The 18245-nt window shown below is 42.5% G+C and overlaps 1 protein-coding gene across 9 annotated transcripts in view; it reads right to left on the bottom strand.

Moving 5' to 3' along the window:
• Positions 1–307: 307 nt before the first annotated feature.
• EWSR1 (EWS RNA binding protein 1) overlaps positions 308–18245 on the bottom strand; it is a gene marked incomplete at its 3' end in the record, with an annotated part of 26648 nt that continues 8710 nt past the window's right edge. For 2 of the 9 annotated variants that reach the window (XM_081037477.1, XM_081037473.1), the window contains 13 exons: positions 16251–16437; positions 14047–14214; positions 12208–12419; positions 11095–11275; positions 8271–8308; positions 7705–7737; positions 7285–7403; positions 3726–3855; positions 2799–2921; positions 1893–2055; positions 1388–1485; positions 829–1081; positions 308–711 (listed from right to left, as the gene is read on the bottom strand). In XM_081037477.1, the coding sequence (XP_080893603.1) occupies positions 669–711; positions 829–1081; positions 1388–1485; positions 1893–2055; positions 2799–2921; positions 3726–3855; positions 7285–7403; positions 7705–7737; positions 8271–8308; positions 11095–11275; positions 12208–12419; positions 14047–14214; positions 16251–16437 (1748 nt within the window). Of the gene's footprint in view, positions 712–828; positions 1082–1387; positions 1486–1892; positions 2056–2798; positions 2922–3725; positions 3856–7284; positions 7404–7704; positions 7738–8270; positions 8309–11090; positions 11276–12207; positions 12420–14046; positions 14215–16250; positions 16438–18245 lie in introns of those variants that run through there. The other 7 variants (XM_081037478.1, XM_081037474.1, XM_081037479.1 and 4 more) reach the window with 4 other exon arrangements.

The following is an 18245-nucleotide window of genomic DNA, read 5'->3' as shown; positions in this document are numbered from 1 at the left end:
TTTGGAAGGTTCCAAACTATGACATGTCCTCAAACACAGCAGTCCTCACTGCAAACCAGAGACTGCGAGGCAATGTCCCCTGGAAATACGCTTCAGGGTCAGAGTGACACCCCAACCCTTTTCCTTGAGGCAACCCCATGACCAACACTGTGCTGTCTTGCTTGGTTTTCGTGTCACGACCATTTCAGAGTTTCCCTCATGTGACACGTGAATGAGCTGTTTATCCGGATGGCACCCCACTCCCTGGTGGGTCAGGGACCTGCTCCAAGTAGACAGGCAGCGACTGCGGAACAGAGGCCGAGAAGGATGACTGTTTATAAACATTTGGAATTTTATTTTAAAAAAAAAAAAAACATCACAACCATGAACATTGTTACAGTTAGAGGCCCTCTTGGTTCTCCACAATTATACTGAGCATGCTCACAAGGGGTTCCCATTGTTTAGTCTTAGTTAAACAACCATCTTTAAAAGAAGGAAAAAAAACTCAGCACACTACCATTTAACTTGTTTTAATGTTTCTTCACAAATGGTGAAAAATACTAAAGTACAGACAAGGAATAATCATAATGCTGTGGCCAACATTATAAATATGGAATTATAAATTTAAAACATTTTCTGGTTTAAAAAATAAATCTGGTAGTCAATGCAGCTCCGCGGGGTCTCTGCGTCTAGTAGGGCCGGTCTCTGCGCTCCTGCCGGTGCTCGCCTCTGCTGAGGCGAAAGGAAAGAGGGGTGCGGAGTTAAATGGGGAAAGGCCAGCAGGGAGCCCTCCCACAGGCCTGAGCCCTGGTGCCCAGCAGCCCACAGCCGCTCTTCACCACCACGTACTTATCCATTTTTCCAGGGCCTCCACGCCCGCCTCTTCTTCCTCCCATCTGTTCCATCAAAGGTCCAGGGGGACCTCCAGGGCCACCTCGTCTTCCTCCTCCAAAGCCACCTCGGTCCATGCCCCGGCCGCCACGGAAGCCACCTCTGTCTCCTCCACGGCCACCTCTGAACATTCCACCGGGACCACCCCGGTCCATGAGGCCACCTCTTCCTCCCCGCATGCCGCCAGGGCCACCTCTGCCTCGGTCACCACCTAAGGGGAAGGACAGGAGAGGCCAGGTCAGTGGCCAGACAGAATGGGTGGACGCAAAGGCTCTGTGGACAGGCCTCACGGCCTGACCTCCTAGAGCAGAAACACAGCAGGTCCTTCACTTGGTCCGGACAGCTGGGTCACCATTTAGAAGTGGTGATGGGGCTTAAAGAGCCGCAGTGCGGGGCTGACCTGGGAAACCGCTGACCTGCTTCTCAGCGGTTGGCAGCTGTAGTTACCAAGCCCGCCAAGTTAGTAAGAGGTTTAGTACCAAGAAGCTGAAGAGATGCTCACAAAACCTGTACGTACCCGGGGGTGGGAAAGGCGGCGGGAGGAAGCCTTCAGGCTTCGGGGCCTTACACTGGTTGCATTCTGTCCTCCAGGCGAAGTTCTGGTTCCCACAACCCCTGCACAAAATTACATCACAACAGAAATCACCAAGGAAGGAAGCTGAACAAGCCAAGGGACATAGGAGCAGGCACACACTCACTCCATCACCACAAACACTGGGTCCTGGTTCAACATTAAGAGGATCTGTCCACACAAAATGGCTTCAGAGCCACAGCTTAAGGCAGAAAACGCACCCATTGGACCAGTGTTTAATCCAGCAAAACGTCTGTACAACCACGTGTATGTGGACCCGAGTCCAGGGGACCTTCTTTAGAAGGTTCTGAGGACGCTGGTGAATGACTGATTAACCCCCCGCCGCCTCCCCCCAACAGCTCATCTAAACAGAGAGAATCTAGCACTTCTCTCCAGAATGGGATGTAGGGTGACTTCATTAGAAGGCTATCAATTTGCCAAAAGTACATACGGATTGGGGCACTGCCAGTCTCCAGCTCGGTGCTGGACGTTTCCTCCTCCGGAGGGGTTCCCTCGGGAACCCCGGGGGCCTCTGGGGGGGAAGCCTCCTCTGTCTCCTCCACGGCCTCCCATGCGACCCATGGGTCCCCCAGGACCTCCTGGGCCCCCTGGACCTGCAATAAGAAAGAGCAATCACCTCTTTATAGCACCCGATTTGCTACTGGGAAATACTGGGGGTGCCAAAAAAATGTATACACACGACCTGTACTCCTCTTTTGTTACTGGTAGATAGCCTTACAATAGTTTTTTCCTTTCTTAAAATAAGTGTACATTTTTTTTGGCACCCTCTGTATATACCACTAAGGGAATTCATATAGAGCTCATAGCTGTCATTGTCCCATCACCTGCCCTACATTTCCACAGGCCCAGAACCTAGCTCTGTGCTTCTCACGTACAGCTGCCCCTGGAACAACATGGGTTTGAACTCCATGGTTGGGAATCCATGTATGTGGAGGGCCACCTTAAGTTATATGCAGATTTTCGCCTGCAAGGGGTGCTGGCCCCCCTAACCCCTGTGTTGTTTAAGGGTCAAGTATATTATCAGTTAGCTCCCACAGTACAAGGGCAGGTGTTCCCACGTAGACGAAGGGACCAAAGCAGAAAACAGCTGACGCCAGGCACAGTGCTCCACAGGGATTCCAGCCTCCCTGACCAATCAAGCTCTGTTCTTCGCTTCCTTTTACTCCCACAAACTTTGACCGCCAAGCATTCAGCGGTCTCGTATTGACTCTACATCCCTCTTTAGTGTTTCTAATGGGCTGGCTTCACCCTGGAATCAAGCTTCTCAAAGACAAGTGTAGTAAAACAACGTTCGAAACAGCACAGAAGTATGTGAGAGCAGGTGTCCAGGGACTACCTCCACGGAGCGGCGGCGGCATCCCCCTGCCCTCGCGGGGCGCCATCCCCCCCCGCATGCTGTTCATCGGTGGCTTCTTCCGAGCAAGAGAAACTTTAAGTTTGCTCCCTTGAAAATCTTTCCCTGGAAAAAGACAACAAAATACCAGTTACTTCCAGCCTCCTAGGCAAGGCTAGCCCACGCCCTCGTCACCAATCCCACGGCTCCAGCTACATTAGTGTGCCCGCCCGTCTTCTCTTCAGAGCGTTACCGGCAAGGCCAGAAAAAGCCTTCAGAAGACACTAAAGACCTCTCCATCCTAAAGAGGAAGTAAGCTGGGGGGAGGCGCAGTGTGCACGGGCACCCTGTCCAGTGTACGGTGAGAAGCAGGGACAGGAAGAACATGAAATGGCCAAGAGACAAGAGCCCACACTTGTCCTCTGACACTTTCGAGTCCGTTTTGTCAAGGCCATATACACATAAACTCAAATGTATACTGGAGAAGCTGCTGGTGGGTTTTGGGTACCTTCTGATATTTGTGCTCAGAAGCATTTTTACAACTTTAAGCAACGTCATCTGTAATAATGATGACTGAAACTAAGGGATCTCCTAATCCAGACTGTGACTGGGCCTCACGTGGCTGACGGGAGCCAGGCAAGCAGCATCCCAACAGCCATCAGTGCTCCCCCAGGAACAGACCAACTGTCTTCCGGCTCCTATAGCTTTCAAGGAGCTCCTTCCTGCCATCCCCGCTAGTTACTCACGCACAGGAGAGTGTATCTGTCCCTTGTCCCTAGAACCACTACAGAGTATGACATTCTAACAGTTCAACACACCAGCAAGATCCTCTTTACCACAAGCTGACACGTGCACTCTCTCGACCAGGCCCCCGGCCCCCAGCAGCCAGGTAAGAACGCCCGTGCGCACCCCGTTACTCCAGGCGCCTACCGTCAAACCACTCCACCGCAGCCTTGGCAGTCGGCGGATCTTCATAGGACACTGTCGCATCACCTTTGGGCTTTCCTGTCTCCTTGTCCAAGTAGATATGGATCAGGGGTTGTCCGGTTCGCTTGTTCATCTAGGTGTAAAATTGCACGGTTAGGCATTGAGCAGAATATACTAGTTTTGGGGAACAAAAAGTCCACGTGAAATTCAGAGAAGTCCCTCAAACTGTCAATAGCACTATTTTTTCAGACACATTCAGTAAGGTATTAATTTATCTGAGTAGTGGAATTATGGGTGAATCATTTCCTAAACTGCTACAAAAAATATGTATAGATGCTTTTTTCCCTCTTAGATGCATTTTATCCTAAGAACCAAAATAGGCCCCCCTCCTTCCCTAGCCATTTCCTCCTGGTGTCCTGGTACCTGTCCCAGCAGTTTCTATGCCACACTATAGGCGCCGAGTGGGAGCACCCACCTCTTAGAAGGCAGTCAGGCTTTGATGTCATCACGTAAGACATTTCCATCGAGTAAAAATTACCCTCAAGTCCTTAAGTACAGTACACAGGGCTGTGAGCGTGCTACCAAGGACTCCTGAAGCAGTCTACCACAGCCAATTCTTCCTCCAAAACTAGAACAGATCACTAGTTTTTCAGCTGAACACCAGATGCAGCTGAATTCAGGAGCCATATTGCTCAAGAATATGGGGGATGGGGGTGGTGTGTGTGTGTGTGTGTGTGTGTGTGTGTGTGTTTTTCCAGGACCTATCAGCTCCAAGTCAAGTACGTAGTTGTTTCAATCTAGTTGTGGAGGGCGCAGCTCAGTGGCCCATGTGGGGTTCGAACTGGCAACTTTGTTAAGAGCACTGCGCTCTAACAACTGAGCTAACCGGCTGTCTCCCATGTGTGTTTTGCATTAAATGTACATATAGATTAGATCAAAGTCTAATCTATACATATTTGTTTACATATCCAGTGATATTTGAGAGCATGTGATTATAGGGCTTTAAAAAAAACAATGGTTATAATATTTATGTATTGATACCTATATGTTTTTATATAAGGGACATATAAAGACTGAAAGGAAATATGGCAAAACAGTGGTATGAAGGATGGGATATGTATTTTAAAAATCACTTTTATAAGACTTAAATAAATGGAGACATACAATGTTCATAGAAAAAAGACCAATGTTAGGAAAATGTGAATTCCCAAATTGTCTTACAGAGTCAGCCAATACCCAATTTGGGTTTGTAAGCAACCTCATAAACTCATTCTAAAATGTATACAGAAGAGCAGGAATAAACAGCAACACATTCTTAAAGAGTGAAACAGAAGAATGTGCCTTACTAGGTATCAAGACTTAGCATAAAGACACAGTAATTAACTGTGCTATTAATACAGGATCACACAAACTAACCAAGGATCAGCATTCAAGTAACATAAAAGAATTACATGCAAATGAACAAAGGACAAACAACCCAATGAAAAATGAGTACAAGACACAAACAGGCATTTCACAGACAACGGTGGGCAATTATAACATACGTAGCAACCAGGGAAAAGCAAATGTAAAAGTCACATTTCTCGTTTCTTCTATCAGATTAGCAAGTTAGAAAGCCACGATTCCCAGGTGTGGCAAGGACGTGGTGAATGTGGTGCTGTCAGTAAGACTGATGGGCGGCTAAGTGGTCAGCCACACCATTACCTTGTGAAGTTAAACATACACACACCTCAAGAACCAGCAATTTGAAAAAAAAAAAACAAAACAAAAAAAACAGCAATTTTATGCCAGGGTTGAACTGATTCATTATTCGTGGATTCAACATTTGCAAATTTACCTACTTGATGAAATTTATTTGTAATTCCAAAATCAACACTAGTGGTACTTTTGTGGTTATTTGCAGACACACAGAGCAGCAAAAAACTTTACGTTGCCTAAGGCACACGTTTACCCAGCTGAGGTCACACAAGATGACACTGCCCTCTCGTTCCCGCTCTCTCTAGAGATGACCAGAGGCGGCTAGTTGGGTAAATCTGAATACCACCCCAGGCAGTGAACACTTCTGAACTCCCTTTTCTCTTTGTAAAATAAAAAGAATCTACCTGATGAGTTGTTTTTAGCATTTATGATTAGAATCTACGAGATATGTGTGTATATATGCATACACACTTCCCCTAGGAGAAGCGGTTCAGCGTTCACTAATTCAGTGTTTGTAGTGACCTGATAGAACCTAACTACCGTGAATAACAAGAATCAACTATACATATTAGAGAAACGAGAGCAAAAGAACGCTTACTGCAGCCTGGCTTATTACTAAAAACAACCCATCTGTCTGTAAGAGAATGAATGAGTAATGAGTGATGTATTTACAAATGAAATACAGAATTCCCAAACTTTTGAGCATCTGACCTAGGGACCCCCCCCCCAACTCCCCAGCTAACTAACAACGCTACCACCATTCCAGTAGCTCAGACCACAACTTTCTAGTCACATCAGCTTCCTTGAGTTTGCCAGGCAAACTCCTGCTCAAGGACCTCTGCCTTGCTATTCTCTCCATTATTCTGAAATATCCTGGCCACTCCGATGTGTATGGGCCCATTCCTCATTTTAACCCTGCCCTTATGCTGTATTTGTTTTTCTCCATAACACTTATCACCATTAAATACACTATAGTCCTTTTTAACTATATGCTCCCTGCTATGTGTAGATTCCACGGGTTCTTACCTATTTGTTTCTGGTATATTCCCAGAATAGTACTGCCTTATAGTAGTGTTTAATAAACATTCTTCAAAATTATGTGAAAACAAAATATTATTGGGGATATTATAAAGAGAAGAAAGGGAATAAAATTCAGGATGGGAGTGGGGAGAAGGGATAAAACTGGGAAGAGAACTACACCAGGTATTTCAGAGGTACTCATAAAACCCCCCTTCTTATGCTGGGAAGTGGATACATTAATGTTCATTACTTAAAAAACTCTTTAAGTTATATTCTGTATTTCACAATAAGTAGGTCCAAGTGTTCTTATAATTAATTAACTGATAATTATAAAAATGACTGAGTTATCAAGTACGCTTAAACCACATTTAGCACTTTTATTAAAAGTGTGTGGTGTTTTTTTTTGTTTTTGTTTTGGTATTCTAAGGAGCAAACCACAATACATCCAGAATGAAAAGTCAGGCAACTTCAGAAACTACTTTCTTTTTTTTCTTTTTTTTTTTTTTTTAAGGAAGGGGAAGGGGAACAGGACTTTATTGGGGAACAGTGTGTACTTCCAGGACTTTTTCCAAGTCAAGTTGTCCTTTCAATCTTAGTTGTGGAGGGCGCAGCCCAGCTCCAGGTCCAGTTGCTGATGTTAGTTGCAGGGGGCGCAACCTTGTGGTTGAGAGCCTACTGGCCCATGTGGGAGTCGAACCAGCAGCCTTTGGCATTAGGAGCACGGAGCTCCAACAGCCTGAGCCACTGGGCCGGCCCCCAGAAACTACTTTCAACATCAATTTAGTCTCTTGAAAATGCCGTGCGGTCAGAAGATCTGTCAGACTGCATGGTTTGCTTGTCTTACCTTAACCACTCCACACTGCTTAAAGAAGTCTGCCAGATCATCCAGAGTCACATTGTCATTTAATCCTTGCACGTAAATCGCACTATTGTCAGAGTCTTCATCTGGATCAACAGGTGGGCCTTCCAGAGAAAAGACGACAGAAGGGAGTTATGAATCTATAGGGACGTATTAATCAGCTGGTCCTTACTGCCCAGTGGGCTTCATCACAAAGCCGAGAATGACTGTAAGAAGAATGCCAGACGACTTCTGGTTTCCTTGGTTTAAGGCTATTGTAAGTAGATGCTCTTCAAGGAAGCCCCAGACTGCCCTCGATAGCAAGCGTATCACACTCATCTGTCAGGCTGCTGAACTCTAGCACACACTCATTTCTGTGCTACTCGTTTATAAAACACATGGTAAAATGCAAGAATTCAAAATTACCTAGATCAAGATCTGGTCCTTCGTCCATGGGTCCTGCCAACCAGGAAAAGAGCATATAAAATATTATTAGTGCACGTCTTGCAAGCTACAAACCTTACAAACACACATAACTATCTACTACACCACCATTTGATGGGGCTTCATTAAATTCAAAATGACCTGCACTGCTAAAATGGAGCAGTGCCCCTTTAGCATTTGTGAAAAGTTTGCTAGGGTTTGCTTTTTCTTTGCTGGTTTACTTTTAAACCATTAACCAAATTCACTCTCAATGCTTATGTGCCAGATTATAGTGTTAAATTTAAGTCAAAATTTTTCCTCCATATAAACCAAATTTAAAAAATGTACTCTCCCCCATATTACAGAAGCAGTTGCTCAATACTTCGTTACCCTTTGTTTTGTAACCGTAGGTTAACCTTATTACCCCTAAGACAATGCCGGCAGTACCCATTAGTCTCTTTTGTATAGATCATTTTTAAACCGCTTATGAAACTAATAACAAATTATAGTTTTCTAAAAACTGACTGTATTTTTTTAAACACTATCCATGGTAATACTCAAAAACTTACCACCAGGCTTATTGAAGCCACCTCGCTCTCCAGCGCTGCTGGGGGGATAAACGAAGAAATGAAGGCCTTTCCCTTTAAAAGCCAGTACCGCTCTGAGCCTTGGGGGGGCTCGTGGGGAAGAAGGGCACTGGCTAAACACATCTCCAAACAATGCATCTCTCTCATCTTGTCACTATGCCTTTCTTCAGGGCAGCTTGCTCAAATTTCCTTTATATACAACCTTGCTTGTCTGATCGTACACACCAGTATGGTTGGTTCCTTTCATTTCGGGGGCTGGTATTAATAGTGCAATACTTGGCAAATGTGGGGGAAAAATAGATCCCAAACACCCATCCCATCAGCTGAAAAACAAAGAGAGCTTGGTGTAGAGGAGTAACAAGCTGGGCAACTGCTGTGACGAGCCTTTCCATGTTCATAAAGGTGCACCCTCAACTTCTCCCAGGGGAGAGACCAGTGAGGCCCTGGGCTTCCTAACAAGGCACAGTATAATAAAGCAGGAGACAACCACATTAAATGCCTACAACACACATCAGAGGACGCATCCAGCCAATCTTCAGCATAAAGCCATACATTTCAAGGCACTGATGAATGTAACAATCGCTGTGAAAGGAGAATTTACAACCAATACCAAGGCTCAATGGACTGGGGGTGCAACTTTATAGACATATCAGTTGAGAATGACATTGGCAGTATAAAATTACTGCCTTATATATTTTAAAGGGGGAGGGAATATGAATTGGGTCTTTTTGTTTTCTTCTTCGTTAAAATTAAACAAAGGCAGCTCCTCAGTGGGAGGCCCTAAACTTCTTCTAACCAGTATTGCACTTTAATACCTGAATATACAATTTCAAGCTGTTGCATGCAGCTTTGTTTCCTTTTTAAAAGTACACACCATAAAATGTTCTCTTTCTTTAAACACAAAAGTTTACACTTTAATGTTACACAATTCTAGAGTATTATTATACCTCCTCTGATTTATTACCAAACAACAAGTATGCAGTTACCAAAGTTACAGAAGGATTCCATTTATACAATGAATACATTTTGTTAAAAATATTCTATGTATATTTTTCCTCTCCATATGGACACGTGTCTAGTCCCACTTTTCATTATGCTGCCGGCTGAGTACTGGGCTGAGTACTGAGTACGGGTACTTTTTAAGTATTGAAGTGTATACAAGGCTCTCACTTTGTAACCTGTAGCATATAAATGCGACAAAGCATGTTAAAAAGTTTCCACGTTTAACAGCCAATGAAAATATCAAAATACTGAGGCAATGAAAAAGGGCATGTTAATAACATTGAGTGCCTTACCTGCAGAAGACACTGAAAACCATCACCACACCACAATAAAAAAGAGGAAGGGGGAACGCCCCTGTCCTATCCCCAAAGGATCCAACTGACTGCTTCACAGTCTGTTGAAAAACCTATGGGGAAAGCCATGATTTTTTTCCTACGGCTCCAGGAGAGACTTCTCATCCAGAAAGAGGGGACCCCCCTCTACTAGCAACGTCTAGCAAAATCAAGAATTATTACTTCTGGAGTATCAAATGAAAAAATTTGAAATAGGTTCTGTGATTGAAAAATACTAAGACTTCTAGGTGATTGGAGACGTGATGATAGTAATTTCAAGTGTCTATGTCTATTTTAAAACATCCATAAAGAAGTGAAACCTTTATAATGGAATGACATTCTCCAAATTAGCGAACTGATTTTACTCTATACCAAATTATTTACAAATTTTTGCATGTTGTAAAATGAGTTTCTTCCAATAAAGATTTCACTGAAGACTTCTAAGTTATGCAGAATATGCAAAACAGTATTTTCAATCAGTATTTTTCAACAGTAAATAGATTTGCTAATATAAAAGAATAATTTTTTTAAATCTAATTTTGAAGTCCACCTCTATAAAAAAAGAAATCTTAATTCAATTTTTCCTTGAATCAACAGTGGCACCAAATATAATTCACATTTAATCTAACATTCTGCATAACTTTTTACTAGTTTATATCGGGACAGAACACACACAGAACTAAGCCTTCTGATCATGTTAACCACCAACATTATCCCTCACCTTCATCAAAGTACAAATACCAGAAAGGAAAGAGAGGATGGGAGAAGGGAGGGGAAGGGCAGGTACAGATAGCAAGGTTATGTTATTAATCTAAACAAAATTTTCTAAACCAGATTGTGCCATCAATCAAAATGGTCAAACCGATTTAGACTTCTCAAAATCTCCAATAAGGAGTAATCCTATAATTATATACATTTCTCTGCAAAAAGCTATTGGATTTTTCTTGTACGAGGTATACCTCAGGTCACATAGTTCAAGGGTTATGGGACCAAGATCTTCAACATAACGTTCAACAGTTCCAAGTACAAACAGAAGTTGGGGACAAACATTGTGGAAAACAGCTGCATTCTTTTTCTGCAGTATATACACCAGGTATTTCAAGACAACCATTTAGAGGCAATTAGTTAAAAACCTAGGATTGTTAGATGGGTTGTGTGTGTTCCATCCCAAATCTATTACCCCACAGAGGCTTTTGACCTCTGGAAACCATGAAGGGAACTGAAAGCTCTAGTTTCAAAACCATTCTTTGTTCTCCCCAACCCAACCAAGTAGATTGGCAGGGAAAAAAGCAAACTGCCACTTAATATGTGCCATAAAGACGACATTTCCATGTTTTAGAAGTGGCTTGGGCTCAACAGATTGTCCATGGAAATGCAGAAATAAATTTCTTATGTCTTTCAGTCCCTTTTTTCCATTGAAAATCCTACGGATGAAACAAAATTAGGTAAAAGGAGAAAAGGTTTGCTCTTACCCCATTCCACCGCGTCCTCCTCCCCGCCCACCTCTGCTCATGCCTCCACGATCAAATCCCCCTCTTCCCCTGCCCCGGTTATCAGGGCCACTCATGCTCCGGTTCTCTCCTGGTCCGGAAAATCCTCCAGACTCCTGCCCATAAACACCCATGCTACTGGGGTGGTCCTGTCGGAATGAACCTGAGGAAAGAGTCACATCTGTAAGCCATGGACGAGCATTTATACCACTGCCTGTTGTACTTGCTCCTGGAATCACAATTCTCAACTGCAAGGCACTAGCCAAGGCATCATCTTCTTTATACTTGATAAAGCACCCCTCATCAGCAGGCTCTTTTAAGCTCAACAAAAACTGCTGGTTCGTCAAGGCTGAAGTAACCTTAGTTAGTTAGTTTAGAATAAACCACTCCCAAACAAACATCCCTATGGCTCCCAGTTTACAGGGTTCTGTATTCTAAGATGTCTCTAAAAGCTGCTGCTTTAAACTACACTGTACAAACAAAAACAGAGCCAGGGTGCTTAGGGCTTAGCAAGTTGCTACGGGTTGGGCTCTATCAAGTAGCACTCCTCACTTCAGTCGTAACGAAATATGCCCATGAATGGAATTTAATTAAGAAACAACAATCTGTGTAGAGATTAAACTGTGAAGACAGTTTTTGATTACTTCTCCACGTAAATAAAACTATTCTGTAGGGATTTTTTTTTCTTTATGGATATAAACAAACAGAATCAAAACATAGCTTTTACTTGACTATCAAAATTGCAGTAGTCTTTAATAACTACTTGCTCTCTCTCAGCGAGTTGGTGTGGGCAGGCCATAAGGAATGCCGGCCTCACTCAGCGCATAAAACCTTCCCAAATAGAGCGGGGGATGGCAGTGCAAAACATTTTCTCTAGTCAGTTACAAACTTTCTTTTTGCAAGGTGCACTATGAACAATTAAATTGGAGAAAAACACTGAAGGCTTTATTGGGACATCCTCGCTATTAGCTAGGATGCTGTGCCCTAAAGATGCATCCTGGAGTCCCAAGGTAAACAATGGTAACGAGCATCTCCCCCTGTTCAGAAACTCCAAACATAACCATTCTTATTTGGTTTTCTCTCTTAGCAACTCACTCTGCTGCCCGTAGCTGCTGCTCTGTTGGCTATATTGACTTGGAGCCTGGCTGTAGGATCCAGTTTGGGGGGGGTAACTAGTGGGCGGCTGCTGCCCATAGCTGCTTTGTTGACCATAGCTACTCTGCTGTCCATAGCTGCTCGGCTGCCCATAGGTGTTCTGCTGAGAGTAACTGCTCTGATCATAACTAGTCGGCTGTGTAGAGGAATAGCTGAAAGAAAAAGAAAAAAAGCTTTTTAGGAAGGAGAGGCTTATTTCTTGAAACCCCCCTAGATACAAGAGATATTCGTAGCATGTGATAGACACCCTTAAAAATGCAGTTACTTTCTACATTATTAACAGTTTGAATTTAAAACAAGCAGATGTTTTTATATTCAGAACAATAGAGCTTTAAATGGGAGGGAGGAGGTAATTATTAAAAACAACCAATCTGTACAATGTGCAACCCTTAGAGAACCTCCCCTTTTACCTCCTACCTCATTAAAACAAGTTATTTTCAATTAAATTCAAGGCAAATTTGGGAGTTCCTGTATTAAGAATATGCATATGTGCATTCAGAGAAGGCTATCCCAATGAAAAATGCATTGAGAAAAAGGAGGCAAAATTAAGTGTGCCATTCAGTTCTAAGTCTACCTCCAATGGTACCAGGCCACTTGTACCAATGGCAATTTTCTCCTGAAGATTTGTCTAAGTTTCAAATTACTTCGCTATGTATATTATAGTTTCAAACTTTCAGACATGCCAATCAATCAGCTAAGAAATCTGGACATTAACAAAGAAAAGATGTGTAAGAAAACTTCACAGTCAAGGCACTGTATGAAAGATGAATATTAGTTTGATAGTCATCTTTCAATGTCAATTACATGGCAGGGAAACTAAACAAAGACATTCTTACATAGAAATAAAGCTTTAAAGAACCGGTGTTAAACTCCAGATGAACCATAATTGAAAAACAAAGATAACGTATTTTAAAGTACAATTAAACTAAGATTCTATCACCATACCCCTCACCACAGCTGTATGGATTCAACAGCCTCTCTTCACCAAGTGCACTTACTATTCAACCCCCCGCCCCATTAGTTGCTCTGAGCATAGTAACAGGTATGGCCCTACAGGTATGGCCGGGCTCTGTGGAGGAAGTGAAGTCCTACCCACTGCTGCTCCAGGCTGCAGAGAGACACCCACCCAAGTCAGCTAGCTGTATTTGCTCCTGAACTTGTTTATGTGTTGCACTTGAATGCGTAAACCAATGAAATGAGTGCAAAAAAGGGAGCTGTTAACATTTTAGAACAATTCATTTGAAAACTAGCTTCAAATTAAATGTGAATGAAATAACTTGTAGTTCTTCCCATACTTTAAACTGGACTATGCAGCTGCTGGTGTGGTTAACTTTAAGAAAGAATGCAGAACAAAAAAATCCTAGTCAAAAGAAAAGGCCCTGGCGCAACTACTAAAAGACCAGTGTATGAATGGACCTCTGAATTAAGTTAAATACAAAATGCTTAAAATAAAGTTTAAAAAAAAATAATGCCCTGCACTTGACTTGCTTTCACATACTTTTGTTTCTCATTCATCTGAATGAACTGAGAGTGCAAAATTAAAGAACCCAGAGTGGAAAAAATTGTTTTTGTTTGTATTTAGAGAGAAGAGTTATTGGCTGCTAGGCACTGCTATGGGAACCTAGGACTGAGGTTCTAATGTAACAATATGTGGTCAGGCTTATACTGGGAGTCAGATGACATATTTTACCGGAGGAAGCAGAAGCAAGCCGGTCAATGGCCTGAAAAAGAGTGTTTTGTTATTCTACTAGCTCAGCCACCCCGAACAAAGAGACTGACCTGGTGGGAGGGTAGGATGGCGGTGCCGTGACTGGCTGCATGGCGTAGCTCCCGGGGACTTGGGGATAGCTGTAGTTACTCTGTCCGTAGCCCAGGCTGGGCTGGTTGTAACCCCCTGTGCTAGATTGAGGTTGACTAGTTTCAGCGGGTTTGTTAGCATCCTGTGGTCTAAAAGGAGAAATAAAAAAGTGAGACTTTATTCTCAACCACAAACTCTTGGGTAAGAACTTTATAACCTATGAGCTATATGCAATGGTAGGATTGAGCTAGGAAATAAATACAATTGAGAAATGAACTACATCATACCCAGTGTCGGGCCACTGTATTTACTGGAAGAAAGCACTAAGGAAGGGGGTGAACTAATCACATCCACAGAAGAGACAACATGCTCCTTTTGTTCCATACTAACAGCTATAAAAGGCAGTTACAATATTTTGTGTCACCAATTTAAATGATCTGAGAGGGGAGGTGGTTGTTAGGGAAGAAAATGCAATTTCTCAGAAAGGACTGAAGACAGACAAACTTGAATAATATACAAGTTTTAGTTTAGAGTAACATTTATGTTAAGTCCATGGCATTTATAAATTTGGACCACATGTGGGTTTATTTTTTCTCACTTATTATTAGAGCAGATCTAAGAAAACATTTCCTAACTTGGACTGCGATAAGCTTAATCTAACCTTGCCTCCAAGTCTCCACAATAGAGACTACCACTGCAGGGCAGACAGACCGCTCAGATGAACTGGGAAATATCCTTAAGTGATGAAAATCAATCCCAAGGAAAAAAAAAACACAGTGGTATTATTACCTCTTTGTCCTAACAGTTTGCAACAGGGCTGTAGCAAAGTGAGCTTGAGCTGTTTTAAGCAAAGCCCCAAGAATCAGTAGGCAGACCAGAAAAGATGGGGAAGTACTGGTTTCTATAAAGAGCTGAAATGGGTCACAAACTGCCCCCCTTCCAGTGGAAAAGGGAGTGGTTGTCACTGATCACAAGACAGCATTTTAAAGTGGTAAGCACCGAAAATTTTAAAAAAGGGAACCAAAAAGGATGACTTATTAAAAAACCAATTAATATATAAAACCCTCCAGCTATGGCTTGGATATCTTGTTGCAATGGAGCACCAAATGGGACTTCAAACATGTGCCAACACTCTGAAATGCCCAGGTCAATTGAAATGGGGTCCTACAGTAATTAGTTTACCTAACTACCACACAGGCTGTCTAGCAAATTTAAACTATCAAGTAGCTCTGATTACTCACTGTGCATTTTAGAAGTAATTTCATGAGTGTTTTCCAGAGCTAATTTCTTACCTCTACAGCAGACAAAAAGTCTAGGTTACAAGTTGATCTCTTGTTTATTCCCTAAAAAGTCTTCTTTCAAATCAGAATTTCAATGTTCCTTCAAGACTGTATGCAGAAGCCACCTAAGTGCATTGCCTAAAGCAAAGACCTGAAATCTTCTGTTAAGTAATAATTAATACTGTTTACCTGCTAACAAGTCTCGTGGAGTATAAACTTTGCCCAAATAGTCACCCCATAGCAGGGTACTCAGTTAAGAATTTATACTTGCTGTCACATTGAGATTACCAAGCCACTACATAATACAGAGAAAAAAAAATAACGTCAATGCCTTAAGCTGAGACACCAATGTTTCACTTCCAGATAGGGACGTATCTTTTATTGACAAATGGATTACATGACTATTTCTTGAATCACGTGATGCTATACCCCACCTCACCCCACCCCCCACACTGCGAACTACTGTTTTTCCCGAACAGAAGGCTGCCACCCATTTATAGGGCCAATGGAACCAAAGATAAAAGCATCAAAAGTACAGTTCTATCAGTTATTCTGTTGTGAGGGAAACCACACACTCAATGTTCTTGTGGGTTTAGAAAAGTAAATATAATAGCCTCCTCCTAGCCCCCACAGTCACTCTTCCGCAACTAGACAACCCATTCAATGACACTCCTTATTTTGACCCCTGGACGGCACCATTCCTCTACTAAATGGAGAATAACGTGTGGCGTGCTCTACTGTATTACTGTAACGACTATAAGAACATGGTCAACACCTGAGAGTATTTGATGGTGAGAGCAACCAGTGAAAAGAAACTCAATCATGGATTCCCTAAGTGTGCACAGTTGTTCTCCTTCCTGAGGCTGATGCACTGTCGAGCTAGGAGTGGGTGAGTATGGCCTTACCTTGCAGGTGCAGTGGCTGCCGGCTGTTGACCATACGCTGGGTAAGCAGGCTGAGTGCCATACGCAGACTGAGCTGCATAGGAGGCCTGGGTGGTAGTGACCGTGGCAGTGGTGGTGTCGTAAGCACCAGTGCCGTACCCCTGGACAGGCTGACTGTATGCCTGGGGGGCAGCTGGAGTAGTATAACCTGGAACAAAGGAGAGCAACGTCAGATTTCTGGCTCCTCAGAGATCTGCCTAGACACTCATCACCAGAACAATTTGTAAACCACCTACTTGCCACCATCACATTTAATCCCTTTAACTAGTTCCCCTGCAGTAAGAGTAACAATAAACCAGTATTTAAAACCTAAGTTCTCTGAATGTACTGAGTCTTCAGTAAAGTACTGTCTCTTCTGCTTTAAAACCACACCAAACAGAAAGGAGGGGACAAAGTATACTACAGAAAAGTGTTGGTACACAAAACAGGGTTCCTCTGCACTCCTGCTTCTTGGCAAGGATTCAATAGAAGAAAAGTCTGTTCTTGCTAATTCTACACTGGTTTTGCTAGCATACCGCTTAACAAGTTACTCAACTAACTACTTAAGTACCCCAAAAACCTCTCAAGCAGGAATAAAATGTCCTAGAAAGTAAAAGGCAAATGACATAGCATCTTAAGATAGCTACGAAATAAAGATCCAGATGCTAGTTTTAGCATTAAAATCTGTAATTTGGAATTACTTGCTTTCAGTCCCAAGCACTGTATCACAGGCAGTTCACATTTAAAGAAAACCGGAAATTCCAGAGAACACATGTTTAATTTTTAGTGGGAGATGTTAACGAATGAACACTTCTAAGAACTGCTAATTTTGTTTCAGGTAAAACTAAAAAACCGCTTGTTACCACACTAAGATTTGAAATAGCGTTATGAGTTATAAAGATACACTACAAATTATATTTGTTTAAGTATAGCCAACAAAGGAAATCCTGTATTTACCTTGTTTTTGGTAAATCATTTAAAATTAAACTCAATACTCCAAAAATAGACCTTTAAAAGGTAAACGTGTAATAAAACTGAGTGTCTAGGCTGGTCATCCAATGAACCACCTCCCTTCCTCTCTTATTTACCCACCAAAAGCAAAAAGGTCATTTTCCTACTTACCTAGGGCCTCCTATTTCCCTAACCAAGTGTCACACAGACCCGCTCTCACAGACCAAGATAGGTTCTCTCTCTAGTTCCTGCCTCTGCCAGATCTCACGCACTTTCATCTGGATCTTGGGCTTGAAGTGTGACAACCCCCTTGCTCCCCCCCCCCCCCCAATCTGCAGCTCCTTACTTGAGTCCCTTCCTCTGAGAGAGATTACAACCTTTTCTGGTGCAGGGCTCTCCTTCCTCCAACTTCTCATGGGCAACAAGCACAAGTAAGCCATGCTTTAAAAAGCTGGGTCTGGCTGTCAGCATTTATACCCATCAAAGAAAGATCCAAATCTCCCTAATGTAAAAAAGTTTGAGCACTAAAAACAAATCTTGAATTAAGATTGCTCAGTTTAGTTAAGGTTTAGGACCTTAAACTTCAGTTAGAATAAAGTGTCCTCACTATACAAACAACTTACTAGCTAAAAATAAATACCAACTTCCCTTTGTAGCACAGAGTACAATAACTTTATTCTCCATCCCATTTTGGGGAAATTCTGAAATTAATTATACACAAAGACAGTTCACTTCCTTCTCAAAACTGTTGGGTTAAAATGTATTTGTGAAAGTATTATTTCACAAAACAGGGAGCGTCAAGCCATGAAGTTTTTTGAGTTGGTATTGTTTATCTGAACTTATTTAAAAGTTCTTTGCACAGTCCTAATGTCAATCATACAAAGAGCTCATTTGTTTAAATTTAACTGGAATCTAATTCCACCTACCCTATTACTCCCACACAGATCCCCCCCTACATGACAGGCCATCTTTAAGATTTACAAGAGCAATTAAAACAAACAAAAAAAAACCAAAGCCACAACAAAA

This window comes from Rhinolophus hipposideros, assembly GCF_964194185.1.
Source record: "Rhinolophus hipposideros genome assembly, chromosome: 24".
In the NCBI taxonomy this organism is placed as follows: domain Eukaryota; kingdom Metazoa; phylum Chordata; class Mammalia; order Chiroptera; family Rhinolophidae; genus Rhinolophus; species Rhinolophus hipposideros.
Note: the sequence above shows the minus strand (reverse complement) of the source record. Positions and strands in the feature narration are given on the sequence as shown.